The 26,217-nt window shown below is 39.8% G+C and overlaps 5 protein-coding genes across 34 annotated transcripts in view; 3 read left to right on the top strand and 2 right to left on the bottom strand.

Moving 5' to 3' along the window:
• LOC119552592 (gamma-aminobutyric acid receptor subunit beta) overlaps positions 1-11,760 on the top strand; it is a 37,577-nt gene extending 25,817 nt beyond the window's left edge. For 3 of the 9 annotated variants that reach the window (XM_037862240.1, XM_037862238.1, XM_037862239.1), the window contains exons 8-10: positions 2,429-2,713; positions 5,966-6,615; positions 6,751-11,760. In XM_037862240.1, the coding sequence (XP_037718168.1) occupies positions 2,429-2,713; positions 5,966-6,615; positions 6,751-6,912 (1,097 nt within the window). In that variant the 3' untranslated portion in view covers positions 6,913-11,760. The remainder of the gene's footprint in view (positions 1-2,428; positions 2,714-5,965; positions 6,616-6,750) is intronic. The other 6 variants (XM_037862247.1, XM_037862245.1, XM_037862242.1 and 3 more) reach the window with 4 other exon arrangements.
• A 281-nt stretch (positions 11,761-12,041) lies between these two features.
• On the bottom strand, positions 12,042-20,840 carry LOC119552591 (protein nervous wreck). Of its 13 annotated transcripts, none has more exons than XM_037862233.1 (13): positions 20,803-20,839; positions 20,011-20,121; positions 19,711-19,940; positions 19,002-19,529; positions 17,664-18,552; positions 16,588-17,245; positions 16,095-16,151; positions 15,357-15,389; positions 14,645-14,670; positions 14,063-14,201; positions 13,859-13,990; positions 13,422-13,795; positions 12,042-13,322 (listed from the first exon to the last, which is right to left on the bottom strand). In XM_037862233.1, the coding sequence occupies exons 2-13, from the start codon at positions 20,029-20,031 to the stop codon at positions 13,266-13,268; spliced, it is 3,144 nt and encodes a 1,047-aa protein (XP_037718161.1). In that variant the 5' UTR covers positions 20,032-20,121; positions 20,803-20,839; the 3' UTR covers positions 12,042-13,265. The 13 variants fall into 13 exon arrangements, with proteins under 13 accessions (XP_037718161.1, XP_037718162.1, XP_037718164.1 ...); XM_037862234.1 differs by having other exon boundaries at positions 13,859-13,987; XM_037862236.1 differs by lacking the exon at positions 15,357-15,389 and having other exon boundaries at positions 13,859-13,987; positions 16,588-17,007; positions 17,077-17,245; positions 20,803-20,838.
• Positions 20,841-21,829: 989 nt separating this feature from the next.
• Positions 21,830-23,520, top strand: LOC119553251 (vesicle transport protein USE1). Of its 2 annotated transcripts, XM_037863527.1 has the most exons (4): positions 21,830-22,240; positions 22,308-22,382; positions 22,553-22,909; positions 23,362-23,520. In XM_037863527.1, the coding sequence occupies exons 1-4, from the start codon at positions 21,889-21,891 to the stop codon at positions 23,403-23,405; spliced, it is 828 nt and encodes a 275-aa protein (XP_037719455.1). In that variant the 5' UTR covers positions 21,830-21,888; the 3' UTR covers positions 23,406-23,520. The 2 variants fall into 2 exon arrangements, with proteins under 2 accessions (XP_037719455.1, XP_037719456.1); XM_037863528.1 differs by lacking the exon at positions 22,308-22,382 and having other exon boundaries at positions 21,833-22,240.
• On the bottom strand, positions 23,504-24,656 carry LOC119553252 (dihydropteridine reductase). Its single transcript, XM_037863529.1, has 2 exons — positions 24,355-24,656; positions 23,504-24,254 (listed from the first exon to the last, which is right to left on the bottom strand). Exons 1-2 carry the CDS (start codon positions 24,436-24,438, stop codon positions 23,631-23,633), a joined length of 708 nt encoding a protein of 235 aa, XP_037719457.1. The 5' UTR covers positions 24,439-24,656; the 3' UTR covers positions 23,504-23,630.
• A 283-nt stretch (positions 24,657-24,939) lies between these two features.
• Positions 24,940-26,217, top strand: part of LOC119553253 (protein boule) — a 33,238-nt gene continuing 31,960 nt past the window's right edge. For 2 of the 9 annotated variants that reach the window (XM_037863536.1, XM_037863535.1), the window contains exon 1: positions 25,092-25,627. The gene's annotated coding sequence lies outside the window, so the exon portion shown is untranslated. Of the gene's footprint in view, positions 24,958-25,091; positions 25,628-26,217 lie in introns of those variants that run through there. The other 7 variants (XR_005219758.1, XM_037863539.1, XM_037863530.1 and 4 more) reach the window with 6 other exon arrangements.

The following is a 26,217-nucleotide window of genomic DNA, read 5'->3' as shown; positions in this document are numbered from 1 at the left end:
TTCAATTCTAATCTTCAGGTTCTTTATTTCGATGATTTCTTTCCTTTTTTTGTTTCTCAAATTCGAAATAATTTTCAAGCAGCATTTTGTACAAAGTTCTCCAAAATTCAATGAAACAGGCTTGCCAAACAACTTGGGCTAACTATCGGTGGAATTGAAAGGTCTGCTTCAAGCACCATCTGATTGAATCAATCAGAGAGATTGTGCTTGAAGCAGGCTCATTCGCCGATATGAAAAATGCATGCTAAGCATCTTAAGATTTTTACCTAATTTACTTTCCTTTTAGCTAGCGTTTGTTTCATCAACTAATCTAATCCATAGCATACCGAATACCAAAAGCAATAACGTTAACAATTAAAATAACTATAATATTAACAAAAGCATTCAACATTAGCCCACTTCATAGTCTAGAGTCTAGACAGCGTGATATGGACTGAGACAAGGTCTCAGTCTTTTCCCACTTTTACTCGTACTCGAACCTACCGGATACTGTTCATATATCTTTAAACGCAAATTCAACGCATGTTACAAGCTAGCAACAATTTTCCAATTTAGTTCGTTCATCAAATGATTTTCCTTTCTGCTTACTTTTATTTTACAAATCTCAGTTGATTCCGCCTTGATTTCAACGCTCATAAGTTCATACTTTACAGCGAACCATGACAAGAACAGAAACATAAAAAAAAAAATAAACGAAGCAAACAAACCCAATTTTTATCATTGGCAATGCCAAGCAAAAAACGACAAAAATCAAACCAAATCAAAAAGAAATCAATATGAGATTGAAAAACAATTCACCTAGCGACCTTTGTATTATAAAACCAAATAAGCAAAGTGAAAATAATCTTATGCAAAAAAACGAGAACATAAAGTAATCGATATAGCAAATATGAATATGGCTTTTCCTTAGTAAATCATGCTTTTGATTTATGCCTGACATTATTACAACATAATCAACCAATTTTTTAAGCTGCCAAACACCCACACTCATACTCACACTCACACACGAAACACATAATTTTATTAACTAGTCACCGAAATTAGTTTTTACTACCAACAACATCAGCTATCTACAAACGTATTTACCAGTAATTTAAAACGCTATCGAAACTCATTAGCATAATCAAACAACAACTAAAAACAATCAACACCAAACCTTCTGTATTGTAAATCAAGAACAAAAACTGCAACAAAAGCATTAATTTTAAAATCCAAAATCGAAAAAGTTATGCAACATAAATTAAAATTTCAATCAACTCCCCCATACGCAAAAAGAATTAAAACATTTGCAAAATTAATGAACGAAAGACAACGAAAAGTTCAATACCATTTATACATACTAAATATATATATATATTTATATATAACAAGTTTAAAATATCCAACAAAAAATATATATACATATATATCGAAAATACAAAACGCCCTCCCAAGCATGCTCTCATCTTATAAAGTTTCTTTTACAAAATCCTTAAAAAAATAAATATAACTATAGACAAATAGCCACAAATTGCAGGCAATTCAAATGCTCCTTTTTAGGTCTTAGACTAGCTGCCTCTACTCATATTTCTTATCGTTTTATTTACCTCTTTTCTTGAGATTTGCGGTCAGTTTTAGTTACTCTAATGCAAGCCACTTCTGTTCCTCAAGTATTTGTGACTAACCAACTAATAAAACATTACTTCATTTTTTAATAACAGCGATTATTTGCTTCGGTTCAGTCGAAGCGAAGGCATCCTTGCAGAATGCTTGGTTAATTAAGTAAAATGTTTCTAAAAAACTCGTATATCATAATTCCCAGCTTATAATAAATTGGGCCTTCTGCAAGGATAACTGTGGAATGCCTAGATTATTTTCTCAAGTTTAGTTTTTGACCTTAGCTTTGACTTGAAAACTTGCCATTTCGTTTATAGCCCATATTTAAGTACATGAATATATGTTTATTGAAGTATTGCCTGCCTGATAACGAAGCGTCGTATAGATCGAAACTAACAATATTTCCAGGAAGGTGCCAGCCAATCATAATTTCACATAAAAATGCGCTCATACTTAATTTATTTATTCTATTCTTAGACTTTATGTTACGTTTACTTTTGAAGTTCTAAGTTTAGTTTTGTGTATTTATTTTTGGTGATGAATACCTATTACTTAGAGATGGCAAAATATCGAGGTTTAAATTAATAATCCGTAGATTAAACATAAACTTCCGTCAATTTGGAATAACAATCGATGATTTGCCAGCTCTGCCAGCAATATTGTTTGTAAATATTTGCAAATTAAATATATTTTAGCGAACTAAGTACTAATAATATTTTTGTATCTCTCTCTACTCTCTCTCTTCCTCTTTTCAAAAACACGCTGAACAAACCAAAAACTATAATTCGAAATAACTAACTAAAAAACAAATAATCGCAATTGGCGCGGGCAGGCAACTATTCGCGTTTAGCCTGCGAAATTCAGTTCGTGCGTTCGATGGGCTACTACCTTATACAAATCTACATACCCTCTGGACTGATCGTTATTATATCATGGGTATCATTTTGGCTCAATCGCAATGCAACGCCGGCGCGTGTGGCGCTCGGTGTGACAACCGTGTTGACAATGACCACTTTGATGTCGTCAACAAATGCAGCGCTGCCAAAGATTTCGTACGTCAAGTCGATTGACGTCTATCTGGGAACATGCTTCGTTATGGTCTTTGCCAGTCTACTGGGTAAACAAACAACTACCGAAACTACCAAACTACTACCCCCCCTAAAAAAAAAAAACCGATTCCAAACAACCATTAGCAAAACGATTTTCCCCATATAACTCTCTCTATCTCTATCACACCAAAAACACACACACTCTCACACTCACAGGCAGTGGATCTGTATGGATTCCGAATTTATGATTTCGTTACCCTTTTGATTTCAATAATACTGGCCAAGTTGCGTGCCAGCTTTCAGTTTTACGTTACTTAACCCACACTTTTGCCAGCTTTCCGTGCCACGCTTAGCGTTGTGCAAAACAATCTTGCAGATACATCCAAAAAGAAAAATATAAAACACACTAGTTTCCTTGGCAAAACGATCTGCGTCTTGAGAAATTACTTACTGAATTTATATATCTAATCTGGCCTGTCGAAAACGCAGCTAAGTTTTGCCCCAATCCACAGTAGTTTAATATCTATTTAAACTTAAACTTAAAAATATTTCACATTTCTTATGGAGCCAAAGGACCAGAAAAAGTCTATCCATAGGGAAATGCTGAAATGCACTGCACCTGTGGCACTGTAAAAGGGGTTGGGCACCTGAGTAAGAAAAGAAGTTTGATATATGTTTTTTTTATAGTACATATTCGGTAGCTAACTCTCTCTTTTAAATGATCAGAGCTTTCCAAAATTTTCCCTACATATATATCTCAAGCTTCGGTGCTGACCCCGCCGTAATGCTAACTTTAACTTTCTCTCTAACTATCTAACAACTAAAACAATTCTCAAGCAACAACTTACACCCACAACTACAACAACAACTCCAACAAACAGCAACAACAACAGCAAGAAAAGAAAAAAAGAAAAGAATAAGAAAGAAAAGAAAAGAAACTGCAAAGAAACCCAAAAGAAAACAAATCTCTTTTTTCGTATTTGTATGTTCTTGTTAATTTTTCAATACAAAGAAAAACTGTCATCCAAAGAAAATGTATGCAAATTCATAGATACGCGCCTGTGAATCGAGCGTAAAGGCACGAAAATTGAACCCCCAACGTCCCACCTGTCCCCCTAAAAAACTGTTTTGCACCTCGCACCTAGAATCGAAGCATGCTTCAGCCAAAAATGACAAAAAGAAACCAAATACCATTCTCCAAAAGCCTCTCCATATGTACAAGCTCGTACATATGCCCATCATCTCTATCTATTATAATAGCCGACTCAGGTTGAGTTTGTGTTCGAGCACCCGAGACGAGCAATTCGAACACACTTCAACCTGAAATGGTACCCAGATATCAATATACGCCCAGCTTCCGCCAAAATGCAAAACTGCAAGCTGCAAAAATCGCAAAACCGAAAAAAATTGTACAAACCAAAAAAAACAACGCACCTAAATCAAATCAAAATCAAACCAGGGTACGAGTAGAACGATCAAAAAAAATCTATTATCAAATAAATAAAAAGAGGGAGCGCATCAAAAACAATCAAAAAACGAAACCAGCATGCCCTGCGCCACACCTGGCTTGACTCGCGATTGAATTGAATCAAAAAACAAGTACGAAAAAATAAGAACAGACACAAAACACTGTAAATATGGTTCAACAAGTCGTCGATCAACAGCCAGAAGACGCAGCCCCCCACGAAGATTCTTCGAGACAACAGAGCCCCGATAGCAAAAAAAAGAAAAACAGAATCGAAGAAAGTGCGTCTAAAAAACATAAAAGTATCTGAGAGATACAAGTGAGTTTCTGCGACTTGGAGCCCTCAAGTTTGGGTCATTTAAAGGGGTGACCCAGACATGAAGGCTGCCAAGTTGCCAAAAAAAATTATATATGTATACTTAAAAATTCGCACCCGATAGTAACCCATCAGAGGTTAGGTAAGATATCATTCGTAGTCTGCTTTCTGTTTTGTTCTATTGGCTATTTGCAGCGATTGGTTACCTAGCTTGTTCCTGGTAAGTACTCTCGTTACTAGTTACTCGTTACTCGTTTCTGTTCCGCCCCTGTTCTATCCACCTTCATTGGCGAGTATGCGATTTCAAAGACCCCCTTTGTTATAAAAACCCCTTTCTGATAAACCTCCCCCACAAAACCACCGCTCAATTAAAATCCGAACCCGTAACATACCCAAGGATAAAATATATAATATGACAACTCTAGAGGCTGAAATCCTGGAACAAAGCAGCTAAAAACGCTGGAAATTTTCGTGTCCTTTATAACGGGCGAACCTGTTCAATGAATTTGCATTTAAGGCACGCACATGAACATTTTCCTTGAATGATGGTCTCAACTGCAGGAATAAATGTGTACATAAATCGTTTGGCTTACAAATGACTTTTTCCACTCATTTCACAAAAACAACAAAACAACTACAACAAGAACAACAACAACAACCTTAAATACGGACACTCACACTCACATTCACTTTCATTTAGAGACACACACACAGCCATACAAACACACACACCCACACACTCCAATTGCTCTGTCTCCTTCTCTGTCTCTCTAGAATATTGCTAACTCACTCACACACACAAGACTTGCTTTATTCGAATTTTCCTTTGCCTGGCTAAAATGGAGATACGAAAATAAATTCACCTTAATTTTTGATTTCACTTACCCCAAAAACCCAGAAACACTGCAATATTTGCCCCCAAACGACTCTAAATGTTACTTATAGTCTATATAGCCCCCGGAAAAACCAACCCTACTTCCTGAATCCCCCCTTTCTCTATCTATTCCCGCCCCCGCTCACCTCTTATAGACGTTGTGCATAAAATGAACTGAAATTGATGACAAAATTCTTCATGGAAATTAAATTTCTTTTGTTTTTCTATTTGTCTTTCCTTGTATCCGAAATTAAATCGAAACCGAAACCGATACCCACCCGCACCAAATTACCAAACTATACTATGCTACAATATATCCAACTATATATCTGACAACTACTACTACAACAACAAAAAAAAAATATCATCCGAACATCATGCGGCAATCGACCACGACCACAAAATTCTTGAATTCTTGAACTGCATCCGCATATCAACCCCTCAAAAACCCAAAAAAAAAAAAACCACCAAACCGTATGCCAAACCGTCCATCAACAATCGAAAACAATCTATCCATCGACTAAATTCCAAAATCTGCACACCCAAATCTGTGTGTGCGAAAATTCGAATTGCAATCTGTTCAATCAAAAATCAAAAATCAAAAATCGAATATCAAAATCAAAATCAAAACCAAAATCGTTATCGTATCGTATCGCAATCAATAGAATACGCCACGGTCGGCTACATGGCAAAACGAATTCAAATGCGAAAACAAAGATTTATGGCGATCCAAAAGATAGCCGAGCAGAAAAAGCAACAGCTCGATGGGGCGAACCAGCAGCAGGCGAATCCGAATCCCAATGCGAATGTGGGCGTTGGAGGCGTTGGCGTAGGACCCGGCGGAGTTGGACCCGGCGGACCCGGCGGCGGCGGCGGCGGCGGTGGGGTCAATGTGGGCGTGGGCGTGGGCATGGGCATGGGACCGGAACATGGCCACGGGCATGGACACCACGCCCACAGCCATGGTCATCCGCATGCGCCCAAGCAAACAGTGAGTAACCGCCCAATCGGCTTTTCCAATATCCAACAAAACGTTGGTACGCGCGGTTGCTCGATAGTGGGACCCTTGTTCCAGGAGGTGAGATTCAAGGTCCACGACCCCAAGGCCCACTCCAAGGGTGGAACGCTGGAGAATACGGTGAATGGCGGACGCGGTGGTCCGCAATCGCATGGACCGGGTCCCGGTCAGGGCGGCGGACCGCCAGGAGGTGGCGGAGGCGGTGGCGGCGGGGGCGGACCGCCCGAGGGCGGCGGCGATCCGGAGGCAGCGGTCCCAGCCCATCTACTGCATCCGGGAAAAGTAAAAAAGGTAAAGGTAAAGATCGTACATGATGCGGCGATTTAAAAAAGGTTTATCAAGTCTTGAATCCATAACTAATCTATTTTTTTCCCCCACTATCCTGGATCCCTTATACCTCTTCCTTGATCCTTGATCCCCAAAAAAAAATAGGACATCAACAAGCTGCTGGGCATCACGCCCTCCGACATCGACAAGTACTCGCGCATCGTATTCCCCGTGTGCTTTGTGTGCTTCAACCTGATGTACTGGATCATCTACCTGCATGTCAGCGACGTGGTCGCCGATGATCTGGTGCTCCTCGGCGAGGAGTAGGGCGTTGTCCTCAAGCGACGCCGGCAAGGATTCGAGGGCGTGGCCCAAGGACACAGGAGTGAACAGCGCACGAGAGAGTCAAACTGTGCAGGGCGCTGTAAAACCACAAAAAAGGGGGAAAAAATCCAAGAAACCCAAAAAAATACTGAAAAATACACACAAAAAAATAAGTGGAAACAAAACTAATTTTAACTAGCGATATGAAAATGCAGAGGCAACAAACAGTTTATTGTTTAATACCAAAAGCGGAAAGGATACACACACACACAAACACACACATATTACAAGGTCGAAAGCAAAGAATATTGTTAAATAGATTTACACAGAATAAATGAAAAATGGGGAAAAACCAACATTAGAATTAACAACCAAATGAGTATAAATGAATGAAGAATAATCAAAAGCAACAGATTAGCAAATTGTAGTGAAAATTATATAACGAAAGGCATAAGTGAAAGTGTTTAGGAGAAATACGAACCGATAAAAAAAACCATTTAAAAACCACAAATATAACGATCAAAAATCATACGCAACATAGGCATTAAACGAAAACGAAGGATGACTATGAGAAACCCTCGAAATAGCGCAGTCGAAAAGTTGATTTCAACACACCTAACAAATAGATGGTTAAATAGTTTCCATTATCTTTGCGGCGTTCTGAGTTTAAGTTTAAGAAACGAAAGACCTTTGCTTCCCACTTCAAAAGCAAAACACCCGGAGAGTCTTCCTCTAATTTAAGTGCGTTCCCCCCCCTTCAGCTGCACGCTCCCAGAAATCGATAACCAGATCTTAACCGGAACTCAAACAGAACTTACTATGTTGATCCATTGATTGCCCATTCAGTTGGTTGATTTGTTTATTCAGAACTGACTTAGCGCTTCCAAGTGAAATGGCCAAATTTTTTAGAAATCAAAACGTAGTGCAAGGAACAATTTCGAGAATAGCGAATCAGTTTGGCGAATGATTTCGTTAAGTTAAATTTAAATGTAAATCGAAGACGACGACGAGACGGACACGTAAGATTGAGAGGTTTTTAATCATTTGCACACCACTTACACTAACGCCACATGATTCACAATAAACTTGTTACGGATATTATGAATTACTTTGGAGCGCACCTTTTATAAGCAAGCATCGGAGATAAGTCATACAAATAGTTAGTGCAATTGACATAGCGAAATAATAATATGAACGATAACGATTCATTTTAGTTACACCAATTTTTATATCAACTTTAAACTAACAACAAATTATTCAAACTGCACTCACTCACTCACGAAAACACAAGAATCAAACTGAAACAAAAATAAAAAACAAAACCAAAAACTTTTCGAAGACAACTTTGCGGCACCGTAAGAAAACAATCTAAACTCTAAGTGAAATTTTCAAACGCAAGTAAGCCCAATAAATACCAGTAAATTTAAAAACGAATACAAATAGAACATAGAACATAAAGTACACAAGTATGAATGAAACTGCCTAAGAAAAATAGCGTATAAGTCTAACAAATAGTTGCTAAAAGAAAAGAGTTAAACGAAGACAATTGATTTTCAATTTGTAAATACAAACAGAAGACACTCGGAACATTCTCAAAGCAAAGTAGGAGCAAAACTTCGCAATTAAACTTAGTTAATGTAATCGAATCTGGTTAAGCGATTAACTCGGATGCGTTCAAGCAGTCAATAAAGCGATAAACAAACAAAAGATACTTACGATGCACCGTCTTAAGTTAGCCTAATGACACACAGATACACACCAACACATACGGACAGACAGACAGACGATGACACACAGATACTCGACGTATATATACATATATATTTGAATTTTCGCTCAAGTTCCTCGATGAATCACAGACACAAAGAGAAAGAAACAAAAGAGTTAAGTTAATTATAAACACATAATTAAAGGCAAGTGAGTTTAACTTTAAACGTAAAATAAAGAAATTAAAATACAATTTAGCACAATGGAGATAACTAAGCAAGCCATACCAAAATATCATCAATGAATTTTAATTTAGTGTTTATGATTAGTGCAAGGGCAGATCGTAAGGCTAAAGAATTTTGTACAGTTAGCTAAAGTTAAAGCTAGGATTTAGTTAAGAGCCATAATATGGCCAAAACAATAACACACACACAACCACACGTATATGTACATAGAGTATGGCTTAAGGCGACACAAGTATATGAGATATATATTCATATAACGTATTTAGGCACCTACGTATATGTAGCACGAGTTTTTTATATGTAAACCAAACAAAATTGAACCCTAATCCGAAAAACAAAAAGCGAACAAAAAATAAAAACACAAAAACAATTAACTGTATATACGAAAAGTACTTATGAATGGAACACTGGCAGTGTAGGCGGCGGAGGACGTTGGTGGTGACCCGAAATGGATCGGCCACGTAACCCTAGGCATACTTAAGGCAAAACCTTTAACCCTTCTCAAGGTCTACCTAACCAATTCAGCAGAATGACTACAGAAGAGACCCCAAGGAAAATTACTTTATTAACGATCTAGACAGACACAACACACACTTACACAAGCAAAAAGTTGAAATAATGAAAAACGAAGAGTCGAGCCTCGACTATTTGATATCCTTTAGCCAAAAAACTCTATCGTCTGTCTGCTCTATCGAAAACCCCCCAAAAAGTCCCTAACCATTTTTTACCATCCGTTGGCTAAAGAGTATCCCAAATCTTAACTAGGATTCTGAGCGAAAAGAAAGCAATATAAGGTTTACCAAAAGAATAATTGATTTACTAATTAACCTATAATTTATTGAGCCAAGTGAAAAGGATTTGAAGCAAACTGCAATTGATCTACCAGCCATACAGAACATTCCCCAAGAAAATAGTTATAACCCGAGACTCGGCAACATAAAAGTGAAATCGGTGATAAAGAACATAATAGATAATATATCTGCTTATAACAAAAGAAAAACACTCACACACATATATATAGATATATTTTGTAGCTATACAATGTCAGAAATCAATTATGTTACCGAAGACAGAAATCAAAATGTTTACAAATGGCTGAGGTTCGTTTCGTAAAAATGCTATATAATGATATCCCCCAAATGAGGTCAAATACATTTTTGATGCGACAACAACAACAACAACAAATAGCTGCTCAACGGTTTCGGAGCGTATTTCCAAAGAACGTAAATTAATGAAAAAAACATTTTAGTTGTAAACAATGCAAAGGCGAAATAGTTGACAAACATTTTAAGAGACAAAAAAGCTAAAAAAAACACTTAATGGCAAATTGATGCGTTTAATTTTTCATATGGAATTTTTTACTCTACAACCTAGTTTACGATATAATTTGTGGAAGAGAAAAACCGAAAAAAAAATTTAGTTGCCCATAGTGAGGAGGACTTTTTTATAAAAACAAATTAAACGATGCAAGACGATGAAAATGCATATGTACGTGCTGCATATGCGAGAGCATTTAGGACAACAACAAAAACAATGAGGGAGGAGCATTAAAAAAGCGATGAAAATATGTAAAATGTTAAATTATACACACAATGAAATGTTTGAAGCATTTTTGGTGCCGCTGTTTAGACGGCGACACCAACACCAACGTTTTATAAAGCAACCGAAAGGGAGAAATAAATAAGTAAATTATATGAGAGGATCGTCGATACATACGTGAGGCGATGTAATAATTACGTATGTATGTATATGATGTATATTTAATTATATATTATATGTATATGTATGGTGGTCTCAAAAACAAGCAAAACCAAAAATGAAATTCTAAAGTATTTAGATAAGCAAACCAACAAGTTGAGAACCCTAGCGATTAAGTTGAACCACACAATACACAGATACAGAAACAGATGCAGATACAGATACAGATACAGATACAGTACAGATACAGATACACTGATCAAAACCGGATCCCAGTTCATGCAGATTGCACCGAAAACGTAATAAAAACATTTTTAAAATGAATTCAAAATTAATGCAAGTGAATATTATTATTGAGAAATAGTCTATAACCCTAGGCAGCAAGACGCGACATTGATTGAACCATGAATTGTTAAAATGATAAAGGAACACACTATTCACACACCACACACACACACACTTACGGTTGTACGTTGCATACTCTTAGTTTGTTATTACGGAGCATTATTTTGAAACAAGCCCCCGAAATCATTATTCGTTGAACCCCTATTGCTCAAGCAAATTAAAAAAAAAGCGAATATTTGTTATTACATTTTAAGATTAGGGAATCCAGCACCCTCAGTTTCCCAACCCCCTTTTAAGAAAAAGAACTTCCCCGCGGGCCCTGGCTACCGGAATATATATGTGTGTATGATTTGTCAGCCATCAAATTACCAGGTTCAAGTCTCATGCCATCGTAAAGCAGCAGCAGCTATATAATGAGCTCATCGAGGAGGAGTGTGTCTATATAATTTTTGGTTTTATCCGTCCATCAAAAAGAGTTCCTAAATGCAATAAATGAACATGTTTTATGATTACCAGCCAGCCGGCCTGCAATCTGTTAGCCCATCCCCAATCCCATTTCACATTGGTCTGCTGTCAATTATTGGTTCCACAGCCCCTCAGACGATTATTTCCAAACACCCCCCCAGAATTTCGGTTGCTCAACCCATCAGCCTCAGAGATCCAAAAAGAACACCCACATAAGTATATAAGCAAGCATTTGTTTGAGGAGCCTCGGGAAGGGAGGCAAAAACCCCGGAGGATAATTTAAAACGTAATGCGTATGTAATGATTGATCACTGATCACAAATTTTGACTGTGTTAATTTCGTTATATAAAATGAAAAACCAAATTAAAAATATAAAAAAAAAAACTGAAATGAGAATAATTATCTATAGCATATAAAAAATAAACACACACATAACAAAATAATTAAAAGGGAAAATAATAAGAGATGAATGTTACAAGAAAGTAAATGATAAAACCCAAGAAGGAACCTATATTATTAAGTTAAATACTAAAACTAAAAACATCCAAAGGGAAAAAATGCAAACCAAGAAGGAATATTATAATATTGCAATGAAGTGAATATAAATAAAGATATGTAAAAAAATTACAATCAAATGAGTTATGAATGGGGGTACCCAAAGAAAATGCAGCTTCGTTTTTCTTGCTTTAAAGTGGAAATTTATTTTTGTTAGTTGTTCGAACAGAAGGTTTTTCAAACTATGACATAAAACTTTGATTAACTCACAAGGGCGGGGTCAAAAAGTACATACAATTCAGTTTGCGGCTTAGTTATATTTGGTTTTATCATTGTTATCTATGTTCCGTAATATCGGTTATGTGAATATGACAAGTTATCCAATTGGTGAGTTATGAACTTTAATATTCGAGTATCGCAAACAAAGTCTCGCATTGAGTAGGCTTTTCACTAAATTCAAATATCTTCTTTCTGGCATCCAACATTAACTTAGACCATTTAAGTAGACACGGAAAACATTTAACTAATTAGGCTAGTGTTTTGCATACAATTACAACAATATATATCTGCCGGATCCGCTCATACGTTTTGAATACATTCGCAATCGGCTTCGATTAATTTACTATAATGTGCAGAGATCCTAGGACTAAGTGGAGCGAACAGAAGCGAAAAACAAAACCAACTGAATTGACTTTGAAGTTGATTGGCTTTTGTTGGCGGCATTTTTAAGCGAATGTCTAACTTAATGCTGCTAAACCGGACACTCTAATTTACTTAGATATATATACATATTATTGCTCGATTAGTTGTGGATGCTGATATTCGAAGACCCGTGTCTGAGTGCTACATAAGTAATTGTCTTTCAAAACGTTACAATATTCCATTTATAATATATCAATGTATTCCATACGCGTCTGAGGGTATAACACATTACAAACTAACATAATTATGTATATATTTATATATAGTAATATATATCGTATGGTGGTTTTGTTTATGAAGGCCCAGTTGATGTCTAACTATAACCCCAGAGGCAGTCAGAAGAAGTATTCAAATGGATGTACACAATTTGAGCGCTGTACGTGAAGTGGGTAGAGGGATCCCAACCTCATATATAAGTACAAATATTCTATATCCTGCTATTGTGTCGTTGTATGTTTTGAATCGGGCAGCCAAAATAAACTATTTACTTATTTATGGCAAAATCCAAATTGCTACAATCTATTTCCGCCACCCGATCGATAAGTTGCTAGTCCGTCTGAGTCTGGCTATATATCATCTGTGTGTTTGGATCTGTAGGATAGGTTGTGGGATGTGGTTTGTGAGATCAAAATGCTTTCAAGTGTTGTGGGGTTTGGTTGTGGGTTGTGGTTGTGGCTGTGGTGTTCCGCTGATCCGCTCTATAACTGTCCGTGGCTATAGTCTATATAGTATATATCATGCTCATGGTCGTGTGCCTAAAAGAACAAAAGAAACAACATTGAAGTGCCGACCAAGAGGAGGAGACCGGAGTGCTGAATCTAAGCGTTCGACTCCTTTAGATTTTGCAAACGTGCCAATTGATTTGAGTCCAATTCCTCGGGTATGCTAGCTCGCCCACCGACCACCTGTTTGGGTGCCTCAATATCCTCCTCGCCAGCCGCCGATCCTGTTCCTGATCCCGATTCTCCTGCTGCCTCTCCATTGATGTCCAAATCGCTGGACTGCTCCCCACCGCCCCCTCCGCCACCACCGGATCCTCCTCCGCTTCCGGCGAAGGCATCATCAAAATTGGCATCAAAGTTCGCCTCAAAGTTGGCCTCAAATCCCGATTCGCCGGCTGGTTCGCCCTTGGCCTTCTCGTTGAACGGATCCTCGGCATCCTGCAGGGCCGGCACATCGGCCACCGAGGCCGAGTCGGAGTCCTTCTCCGAGAAGGACTGTTGGTCCTCTGCATCACAGGATGGATACTCGGTCAGTGTAATGCTCACCACGGGCCTCACTCCAGGATTACCTTCTTTGGCCGCCGTTGCCGGAGGCGCCGCCACCTTGGCCAGCGGCTTGGGCGCAATATCTGGCTTCTTGGCCACCTCCGCCGGCTGCTCCTTGGACGCCTGCTCCTTCGGCTGCGCATCGCCCTCGCCTACTGGTGGGAAAGATTTATCGGCACCGTCTTCAACCATGGGGGTTGCAGCGGTAACAATTATTTGTGCCATACCTAAGTTCAGCGTGTTGGCCCCGCCGGCCGCCGCCCCCTTTTCGACCTTGCCGCCAGATCCTGGAGCGGATCCGCCCGCCTTCGTCAGCTGGGGCGGCGGCAACGACGGCGGCGGCTGCCCATCGTCACTGAGATCGTCCTGAAAAGGAGATAAAACCATTAGTTTAAGCAAGATTATATGGTCTAAGTTAAACTAAATTATTTTAAGTAACAGTCAATTATTAAAAAGGTGTGTCAGAATGTGTAAAAAAATTTTTAAAGCTTTTTAATTTACAAAATAGTTACATATCATAGCTCCCTGTCTTTAAGTTTGGTGATGTCTTTCTGAATATTCTCCAAACTTTTTAAATTTTGATGAATTCTTATATACAATTAAAAAAAACGATGACTAGAATTTTTGTAAGGGGTTGGTGGATTTTTTTGTTTTAACCAATTACAAATAGGTTAACTAGATTTTATTAGGTATGTTTTCCAAGTATAACTGACCTTTCTAATATTTCTAATATTTATAATATAGTTTTCATATTATCCAATAAATGTAAAAATCAAAAACTGTTTTGAATATGTAAGTTAATATTTTACCTCCATGCCAGGCTCTTGGATGAGTACTGAGTATGCGTTAAAAATAAATAAGAAAATATTCATTGGCTTAGTCAAAATTCATATTTTCGGCAATAAATATATTATATTATTACAATTTATCGATCAAAATATTATAGAGCGGTGAGAAAGAAACTAAAACTGCTGAGGATCAAGTCAAGGCAGCCTTGGAACAATAAGTCTCTAAATACACGATTAGGTTTGGCAAGATATAAACAAAAAAATACAAAAGTTTAGCAAAAGTAAAATTGCAAGGTACATTTATTCAGATCCGAGGCTGACAAACATGCGGGAGGTTGGTAGAACTCTAGGGTAATATATATAAATATCTTTGGTTTCCCAATTCAGTCTGGTAATAGCCGAACTACAAATGGAAATTGATAGTGTTATACATAATATATACAAAGAATGGACCTTTTCCTTATTGTAGAGTATATATATTTATTTTTTTAAATTGTGGAAAATATTTAGTTTTAAATGGGTGAGACAAAAACCTCATACTGAACCATATATAAAGTTCCTATATACCAAGAAGAAAGACTGAGTTTGTAATTTTAACAAAGGTTAAAAGGGGTTTTTAGACATGCTCTCAAGCAGTGGAATGGAAAAAGATTTTCCTACACTAAGAATTACGGAATGAAGAAAAGTTTCGGGTATAAGATAGTTTTGATAAAAGAGCATATTATTAAATTACCCTTCTTGGCAGTGGTTTGGCTTTGGTTCTGGCCTTAAATGACACAAAGACACAATTACACTGAGAGAAAAACAATCAATGCAAAACGGCAATAAAAGAAAGAACGTGACAAATTAATAACCAATCAAAGCAATAAATGCAATTCAATTTAAATATCAGTGCCACACATATATATCACAGATATATCTTTAGATAATAGAGATAAAGAGAAGCTGCAAAAAGAAATAAATCGAAGATGGAGAAATAACGATAACACACGGCACGACACTTTCTGACAAGCAGCCTAAGAATAACACTGTAAAAAATCGTAGGGCATTTCATCGGTTGATTTCGTCTCGGCTGCGGAGACTTGCGAAGACTTTTGGAGACGAGAGACAATATAGCACATTAACGGAGAGTAGTGGAGAGTAGTTACAGTGATAAATGGTGGTAACTGGTGTTAATTTTGTGGTAGTTTAGTGGTGGATTGGTGGTGGTAGTAGTGGTACGTAAGTGGTTAGTAGTAAGACGAGCTGCACTTTGGAGAATAGGTTTACCTCTAGAGAATATGGAAGCAGGTATAACAGTACTTTTGATCGGAAATGTTTTCTTTTTTTTATATAGTGGAGAGTTAAAAATTATACAAATGTTCGGTACTAGAGGAATTGATATCGAGTGACAGATATAGTATAGTATAAAAATAGATAGATAGATAGGGGAAACGAAAGACCAGGTGGTAGGGAGGGGCGTGACATTTACCTGGCGGAGGAATACTCGGGGCAGCAGCGCCGTTGGGTATATAGCCGCTGTCCTCGTCTGTTAATGAAGGTAGAATTATTATATTATAATTATATGTCCTTCAAGTAAATGATAATTTCACTGTTTTTCAAATTGAAATATGATGTTTAGAAATCTTAAAAATAAGACATACTTTAAAAAGTAAATAATTTTTTCTTGATATTCTCTGTTACACGAAGTTCAAGCCCACAAAAAACAATTTATCAAAATCATTTTTTAAAAGATATTAAATTGATAACTTCAATTAAGTAACACATAAACCCCCATCTTTCCTTCAATAACACCCAGAAAAATAACGTCGATAAATATGAAAAAAAATATAGCTAAACTAAACTGGGCGTTATTTCACTGGGCGTTGTTAATAGTAATACTCATATATTTGTAAGGCAAAATAAAAAACATCCTCATAAACATTTCAGTTATCCCATAAGGCGGCACCTTTTCGATATCTTACCTGCCGTGTCCTGGGAGCCGAACATGTCCTCCGTGAGCTCCAGTTCCAGCTCGTGGGCGTACTCTGGGGGTAGGGCCGGAGCGGGGGGCAGTGCAAAGCTGGGCGCCGCGGTGGGCGGAGGTGATTCGTCGCCGCCCTCGCTGAGCGGTTCGCCCATCTCGTCGCACTCCTCGACGACCAGCGAGGGGAAGTTGCCGAACTTGCCGTCCAACTCGCCCTCCCACCAACCGTCGTCCACCCCGTGGGCGGTCTTGGTGATGATCTTGATCTTGTCGCCCTCCTCGAAGGTCAGCTCATCCTCGGCGGTGGCGTCGTAGTCGTACAGCGCGATGCACCACTCCACGTCCGACTTGACCCGCTTCTGGGGCGCCATGATGACCGACACCTGGTCGGGCGATTGCATCGAGTCCACCGTCTGATCTTCATTGTCAACGGTATAATCGACAGATGAGAATGAGATTTGAGAGCGCAATTGATTGCCGGATGTACCATTAAAGGCGCTGCCCGCTGTCTCCTGGTCGATGTCCAGATAGTTGTGTGGCACGTAGCCCTCCTCGCCGCGATAGTTGCGGGCCCTCAGCCACCCATCGCCATCGCCCTCGCCAACCACCTCGAGTTGTTCGTTCTCGACGATACTGAGCTCGTCGGGATTCTGGGCCTGTGGAGAGGGAACATATCAAATGAGATTATAGAACAAATAACTCATAGACAAGGTGTCACAGAATTCCCTGAAGATTTTAAATCACTTATAAAGGTGTTTAAGGGAAAGGCAAGTTATAACTACATTTGTAATACCCATTAATAATTGTCGATCTCAAAAAGGTTTGCAGACGGCTTTCTTTTCAATTTAATTTCAAAATCTATTCTGAAATCGATTCATCTGGAAGAACTTTAAGAGCACTTTCGTCTTGATATCAAGAATTTTTCTTTTTGAATAAGTGAGAAGCCAAGACTTTAAGTTGAGAACTTTTGATCTTGGCTATTTTCCCTCCCAATTTATCAATCTGAATGTATTTTTCTATGTGTTTTCAAATCCTTGTCGTTATCTGTGATTCCCCCTATAACAACTTCCTTACCGTATAACTATAGAGCGCAGTACACTTAAAGATAGCCTCCTTGGGCTCTGGGACTATCGGTTCGTCCTTGTCCTCCTCCTCCTCGCCAGCTCCCCAGTTAACCTCAGTGGGATCATCCCAGCCACCGGCGCTACTGGCCATTATAGATGAGGATGCAGCGGCTGCCGAAGAAGTGGCCGCCACCGATGGACGCACCTCGGGCTCATCGTCACTATCGCTGAAGGTGCGATCCCTGGAAAGCTGCTGCTCCGGCTTGGGCTTCGTCTGGGCAGATGCCTGAGCCTGGGTCTCCTCCTTGTCGCTGTCGTAGAAGGAATCCGAGCTGGGATTCTCCCCCTGTCCGGAGGCATCCGTGCGCATCGAAATGGAACTGGCCGAACGCGTTAGCTCCTGCACGCCCATAATCTCGGCCTCCTGCACCCACTCGTCCACGTTGATGCCACCATCCCGCAGACACTGCAAACAAGCCTCCGCCTTGGTCTTCTCCGTCTCAGATCGACGGATTTGATCACGGAATTCCTCGATCTTTGTGTCCAGATCTGGTCCATTGGGATCGTTGGGATCGGTGCGCTGGCCGGAATCCCGCAGCGACTGGCACAGAGCCAACTTCTTGGCATTCTCCCGTATGGAGGCGTTCTCCTTGACCACCCTTCCGGCCAGATTCTTGGCCTCCTTGGTCAGGGTCTCGGCGGCGGACTCGTGCTCCGCGGTCACCTTGCGCACCGGATCATTGTCGCACGCCTCGAAGTCGTACTGGATGTGCTGCTTGAGCACCGGATAGAACAGGTAGCAGCACTGCAGGTTATATTCCCGGGTCAACTGCTGAGCCTGGTCACGGATCTTCCCGAAGCTATTCTGCGTAGCCGAGCAAGTCAACAGCTCTGTGCGTCTGGAAAGAAGCAATCGTTAAATGGTGATTCACTTATATTATATATAGTTAGGATCAATGCATAGCATTTTTTTGTAATAAGTTTATGAAAGTTTATTATTATCAACTCTATCATGAAGCCTATGGAATTAAGATCTGGTAGAATTAAAAAGTACACAAGTTAACAATTTCTGTATCGCACAACAATAGGCAACTTTGATCTAGTTAAGCTTGTGTACACAAATATGATAGTTCTCTGAAAAAATTAACGATGTGAGCGGCGCCAGATATTATCAGAATGTGATTGCCGACATAACCAATCGACAATTAGGAAATAGTTTTGAACTAGTAAAAATTGTAAATTGATTTATGCCTTAAAAAAATAAAACATTATATATCCCCTATATCTCTATGTTATTTCTTTAAGATACACAAAAAAACCTTCTTAACTTAATATATACAAGACTTACCCCATTAGCATCAGGTACTCGGCGACCCGCTCAAAGACATAGTTCTCCATGGTGGTCATCGTGGTCTGCAAATCCACTGTGAAGTAGCGATTCTGATGGGCGTTGGCCGCTGCCAAGCTGAGTACGTAGTCATTCCGTGCCCCTGATGACTTCTCCTCGAGCAATTCCTTGCGAGATGTAACCCGAGCGCTGTTCTTCTGCAGCGAAGTGATAGACTGAAAGAAGGAGCCCTTCTTTTTCTTAAGCTTCTCCTCGATATCGCGGGCCTTATCCCGGACATCATGGGCACAGTGCTCCTCGTCAAAGTATGATTTCTTGGTCTTGTCCACGTCACCCACACTCAAGTGGAGTTCTTTCTGTACGTTGACAATTCCGGAGAGCGAGCGCTTTGCTATGGCCAACTTATAATCCCGGAGGACCTTAGCCTCGTCTGCGATCTGCTGTTGGAACACCTCTATAGCGGCCAACCGAGCCCGGGCCAACTTTTCATTCTCCTCAAGCACCGTGCGCCAAACGCTCCACATGTTCCTGTAAGAAAAAATATTATTATTTTAAACGTTAAGATAATTAAAATTTGTCAGGACTGTCAAGAAAAATATAACGTTTTATTATGGGCAACAATCCAAAATATTGATATTATATATCATAGCCTCTAGAGATTTCTTTGGAACCTTCGAATTACAAATAAAGCTAGGAAAGTATAACCCACCATCGCTCCTCCATGCCATCCATCTTTATATCTGGTATATTGGGTATCTTCTTGTTGAGATACTGCGATGAGATCTTGAGCAGCGACTCACTGTACGACTTCTCGACAGCCGAGCGCTTGATGGTAAACTGGCGAATGTCCTCCAACAGGTCGCACTCATGCTGGTTCTTCAGCTGCAGCTTGGCCACCTGCTCCGTGTGCAAATTCTTCAGGAATTTCACATAGTTTCCCTGGGAGATTAGAAGGTAAACAATTATTGGAGAACTGCATTTTATCATTAGAATTTTTTTCAAGCATTACCTTACGCGGCGGCGGCTGCATCTTGGGGCTTTTTCTACGGCAATCGGGTCACTCTACGATTTGTTTTTTCTATTCGAGCTCCGAAAAATGGTGTTACATTACCTCTAGCAACTGCAAAAAGTAGGATGATACTATGACTGTGGTGTTTGAGATATAATAATACAATGTTAGCGAAGAATTCCGATCATTTTTTATCATCTTACACTCTATGGATATTATAGTGTTTGATATTTGAATGATTTTATTTTAATAATAATTGTTTGTTTTCTTTCAAATGCCTTTTTTATCGAAAAAATGATCATAACCAAAAATAAAGATTAGATATATTGACTCTATTTGTATATGAATATATTATTATATTATTTTTGTCTGTGTAACTGGGTGGTATATGTGGGTGGTTGTGTGGTTCCTAAGCCGTTAATGGATTGGCTACGCAGCAACTGTTCCCAAATCTTATGTAACGAAAATGCAACGAAAACTAGCATAGAAACTTCAAAGAATACTATGGATTTCTTCAAGCTAAAATGTGTGCTATTTTTAGCAGGACATTTTCACTGGAGCAGCCCACGCAGAAGCCCCTGTTTTCGGGTATCGTATCGATTTCTTAGCCCCCAGACTAGCTTATTTTTTTTCTCTAACTACGGTACTCAAAACACTGGGCTAACACTCTTTTTGGACATGGCCGGGTTGGATTGTTGTTTTTCAGCTGGATTAGTACTTTTTGGGGGTCTTATCGCTGGGTTTTTCACTGAAATTATTGAACTTTCTGGGCAGCTAAAATCCGTTGCTTACTTATCGATTTCGATTTTCACGACGTTTGTGAGGGGACTTTTTTCACATGCACCGTTAACTGCTGCTGCGCTGCTGCTGCGCAGGAAGAGAGCGCCAAAGAGAGCAGTGAGAGAAAGTTGAGAGAACGTTGGGGGAGAGAGAGAGAAAGTAGCCGCGTTTCATTCATGGCGTCAAGTGTCTTGAGGGATGGGTTTTTGTTTTTACCCCGTCAGCTGCTTGATAACACATCGAGTGTAACGGCACTTCAGAGGAATTATAAAAAACTAACGAATATACTACCTTGGAGTCGATTCCAATATGGTCTTGACACCTGGCGTACGACGACTGTTTCCAAAAATATGCGCTCGCATGGTAATACACATATGCTGGGGCAATCAAAAATGGTTTAATTGATAACTTCTGATATAGGCCGAGACATTTGATAAGATTTTTCGAGTCGCGCCCAAAAGTATGCTTCAAAATTGTATGACGTCACGGTATTATTAGGCACTTTCTATAAAATAGTTGTTAGAGCTGCCAACTTGGCTATTAAAAGTCGTTTTATGTCATTTCTTTCCTAATAAATCGTAAAGTAAAGGATCATCAGCCTCATTTCCTCCTCTTTATTTCCTCATTAGTAATTTGTAGTAATTTGGACAATATTAATGTGTAGAATGATACATATTTTATATCTATGTTTTATTAATTAAAACTTATCTTTTAACATATATACAATCTTTCAAATTTGTATATTTTAATTATATATTTATATTATATTATATTTTAATAAATGATTCGATTTACAAGGTGTACAAATTTTTCATTAGAACCTTTGTACCTTAAGTTTTTTAAAAGTCCTAAACAAGAGTTAAGCTTTCCAGTTCCCTAAATTTGTAATTTTTATAACTTTCTTAAAATTGATAAAAACTATTATATTCTTGGAACTAGCCAGATTTTGTCTTAAGTTTTGGCATCACTGCTTGTGCCTAACTATCGATAAAACACAATCGCTAGTTGAATGTGACCAGAGGGCGATAGTGTCACTCTTGGTATTTTAAATTCACTTAGGAATTTGTACTTTGTTGTTTTCATGTTTTCCCCTCGGAAATGGCCACGAAGCTAAATGTAAATATCCGGACCCTGCTGGCCAACTGCGAGGACCTGGCCAAGAGCGAGCAGAACTTCTGGCGCCTGCAGAAGTTCATCAAGTCCCTGGACACAATGCTCGCCGAGTTAGAGGCGATGGACGATCCGCAGAGTGCCACCCGTATCCCGGGCTATAAGGAGCGTCTGAAGGCCTTGAAACTGTCCACGGGATTTACGGAAGCCCCCAGCTCTTCAACGAATACTTCCTCGCCACCTTCTTCAGTCAGCGAAGCCGGGGAAAATGCACTGAAAGAAATGAGGCAGCTGCAGAACACCAAACATCACAACGAACTGCGAAAGGAGTTGCTGCAGGGTAATGAAGGTTCCAGAAGGCCGTTAGAAATAATGTTAATCTATATTAATTTATATTATAACCTTAGCTATACGAAATCTATACCAATTTTTCTCTTTTTTTGATAAAAGTCCCTATTTTTACCTTTTATATTTTTTAATTGGTGAGTAACTAAAGAGAATACGCAACAAGATAGTAACCACTACTATAGATCGATAGAAATAGAACAATTAGAATACTTCAGTAGTTTGTAAATTATTACCTAAATGCTTTTAAGTAGTTTGTCCCTGATTTACAATCAACAAATTTTTAAAATTGTTCAATCCTTTTTAGATGGAGATGCCCTGCGTAGACGTCGAGTTATAGAGGATTCGTCTTCTAGTCCTAGTGGTACCACCGTACAGACCCCTTCTGGCGATAATATGAACGAAGCTGCCAAGTATTATACAAATGCCCAAGAGAAGATCACCGAGCACATGCTCTCGCTGACCCGGAATTTGAAGGAACAGACGGAGACTGCTAACCGTATTATCCGAAGGGACACGGAGGTTGTGTCTCGATCCACCGGAATGGCAGATCGTAATATCAATTCTCTGGGAAAAGAGGCTGAGAAACTGGAGCAGCATTCAAAAAAAGCTTACAAGTGCTGGCTCTGGCTGATGATTGTCTTTGTAATTGTCACTTTCATAGGTGAGTCATGAGAAAATTTAGTTTGGGATCTCTAAAAAGAAATACGCCTTTGGTAAATCAAATTTTGGTTACTAGTGTTAATCTATTTGGTGTCCACACTTACCAAATTTCTTAACTTGCAAAAATATTTCTTGGTTTTAATTTAAATAAATAGTTTCCTAATTTCCAAGACCAATTACACACATCGTAGTTTTCCGATATATAAAATCAAAGTCGAGCTTACTTAAACGAGGAACGAAAAATTGTAATACTGATTTACATAAATATTTATTACCTAGATGGTTGAATTTAAAAATAAAATCGAGTAAAAAAGCTTTAAACTTGCATATATCAGGAAAACAAGTTTTTTATGACTCAGCTAAAAAACAAATTGTTTTAATTGGATCGATTTATTGTAGATTGTCTGTTTTGCTTAATCATACTAATGAGTTTCGTCCCCTTTTAATTTGCAGGTATGGTGTTGTTCATGAAGATTATGAAGAAAAAGAAGACGTAGGAACAAACTTAAGATTGTACTCTAAGTAAGCTCTAAACGCTGGTTCCGCTCCCGAGTTCAAAAGGTTATCCCCCAAGCAACGTGTAAACAGACCCACATTAAACGATCGAAAGCCGCCCAGCGATTTATTTATGAATAGTTTATGTACAAGCTAAAGCATTTAGAATATGTTTTTTGAGCATTTTGGTTCTTTCAATAAGTGGATCCGTATCTTTGTCTTCAGACCTATTCGGCGGCTATGAGCTCTGTTACGCCATTCTTGGTGACCAGCTGCAGCAGGGATCCAGTTTTGGGCCTCTCCTGAGCTTGGGTCCACTTGAGGAAGAGGCCGGCCACCTCGGTTAGAGGAGTCCAGGTGCCAAAGTCCGCGTTCGGCATCCACTTGCGATTCATGGGAGTATCTAGGGTTACGGGAAGAATGGACACGGCCAGGGAGCCCGCTGGAAGACCGGATTTCTCAGCGCCCAGAGATCGGGTGAGCTGGTGAACAGCTGCCTTAGCCATTCCATAGCCGATCATGCCGGGAGTGCCCTCCAGAGCGGGCTTAGCTCCAGTCAGAGCCAGCAGTCCTCCCTCCTTGAGATGCTGGGCCGCCACAGCTGCGGAAATGGCCGAGGTCCAGACGCTCTGCTTCCACATGAGATCGGCATTCTTGGCCAAATCCTTTTTGGCATTGCCACCAGCCCAGCCGCCAGCCACGCAGATCACGGCATCCAGTTTTTCGCCGGCCAGGGATTCGCCCACCTTGGACACAACCGTTTCCTCCTGCTCCGACCAAACAGCATCGCGTGGCACCACGATGCTAACGTCGGCCTTCTCGTTCTCCGACAGGTCGATGCTGCCCACCCACTGGAGGGGATATCCAGGTGAAGGTCGAAAGGGAAAACAATAGTTAATGATGCATTATTTTTTTGTATAATTATTTACACTTAAGTGAAAGGAAACTCACATAATTGTTGGCTTTGAAGTGATCGACACAGGCCGAGCCCAAGGCTCCCTTGCCACCGTATATAAACACTCGACCTGCGGACATGATGCGTGCTGCCAGTTTTAAAGCTTGGATTCAACTAAATGCAAAGAAACACGAGAGTTCCGACTTCAGTGAGTCAAGATCGGGCGGGAGCTTTGAACGCAGCTGGGGTTTTTAACCGCGAGACCAGTTCTACCGGTAGTAATCGGGAGAATAAATTTCAAGTCGAGTTTAAGCTTGAGCTTTGGGCTATAGCTTTTAATTTGCTTCGGGGCTCCGGGGAAAAATCAACCAGCAACAAGTGGAAAATCAATAATATGGGCAAAGAACGGCTGGCAAGGTCACACTGGCGCGAAAAGGCGTTATTTTGGTATTTTTTTCCAGTATCCAACAGCTGTTCATCACCCGTCTCACTCTCGCGCTGCTCGCTGCTCTTTTTTGAAAAGGGAAATGCGTGAAATTCGTGCGCCGCATTTCCACCAGACCAGAGTTACGCGCCGTAGCTGTGTTTTTCACTCAGTCCCACCAGTCGCCGTCGCGTTACGTCACGAGAGCAGTTGTAGAATTGTATATCGCCAAACGGTAAATATTGAAGGGAGTTTTCTTTGGCTTCGCCTGGGTTTTCCTTTGAAACTGCCCCCCATACCACCACCACCCGCGCTGAATTTTCCTTGGCACCCAATTAATTGGAGAAATAAAAAAATAAAAACACATGTGTCTCTCTCTGTGTTTTGTTTTTCGGCTGCCCAAGTAGACGGCGCGTAGTTTTTCACTTTGACGGGAGTTTTCCTTTCGGTCATCGCCTCACACTCATTTCTAATTGTGATTCGTAGGAAGTAAGTTCTCTAGTGCAAAATAAATATTCAAGTAAAATAGTTATAAATCGGAACACAACAATAAATACAAGCAAACACCACCAAGTATCGAAAATAGAAAAATAAATTTTAAAAAAAACAAGAAAATATCAATCTTAAACTCGTCGCCCCCAACGTCTTTTGGTCTTCTTGTTCTTGTTCAACGTCCGTTAAAAGCCACGCATCAAGATTGAATAATATTATATGTGGATATCTCGAGATATATGTGTAAATATATCCCATGACAAGCGTATACCAGAGATATAGATGATAAGGCAGCAGCGTTCCGGGAAAGCCACTTGCAACTGTAACTGTAAACAGTGTCCCCTCACGTAAGACGCTACGTAACGACCACGCAGCCTGAGAATAACGTATTGGAAGCAATCGGAAATCTAACGGTGAGTTTTTCCTATAGAAGACGAAGAAGAGGGTTTCGGGGGGTTTACCTCCTATTGGGGAATGTCACTCGCAGGGAAAATGAAAAATGCCAGGCGAAAATTCTTGGCCATGCAACTCGTTTTGCCGCTCTCCCTCTTTCGCGCAATACTGCCTACGTGTGTGTGTGTGTGTGTGTTTATGCAGTGGAAAACGTGTATTCTTGAGGAAAACCAGAAAATCGAAGACCCGGAATTGGGTCAGTGTGTCATTCGCCGTCCCGCTCGCACCGATTCCAATTCCGATTCCGATTCGAGCTGCTAGTCTGGCTAAAAACTCTGGCTAAAACGTGTTTCGTGCTTAGTCAATTTGTTCTTTTTATCTAGTCGCAGCTGCCTCTGCCTCTGCCGCAGTCGCAGTCGACGTCGCTGCTCTGCCACTTGTCTAAAGAGGCCTAAACAGCATCGCCTCCAGATCCAGAATGCCTAAAAAAAACAAATCTCTACCACTACGAATGCACGTGTGCGAGCGAGAGGGCCGCGGAAGGTGGGAGGGAGACAGGGAAAGAGTGTCTGATTGTCAACCGTGCGGCCAACTTAAATACCCTGTCCCT

The sequence above is a fragment of the Drosophila subpulchrella genome, chromosome 3L (genome assembly GCF_014743375.2).
Source record: "Drosophila subpulchrella strain 33 F10 #4 breed RU33 chromosome 3L, RU_Dsub_v1.1 Primary Assembly, whole genome shotgun sequence".
NCBI classification, from domain to species: Eukaryota; Metazoa; Arthropoda; class Insecta; order Diptera; family Drosophilidae; genus Drosophila; species Drosophila subpulchrella.
This window is presented reverse-complemented; position numbering and strand designations above follow the sequence as displayed.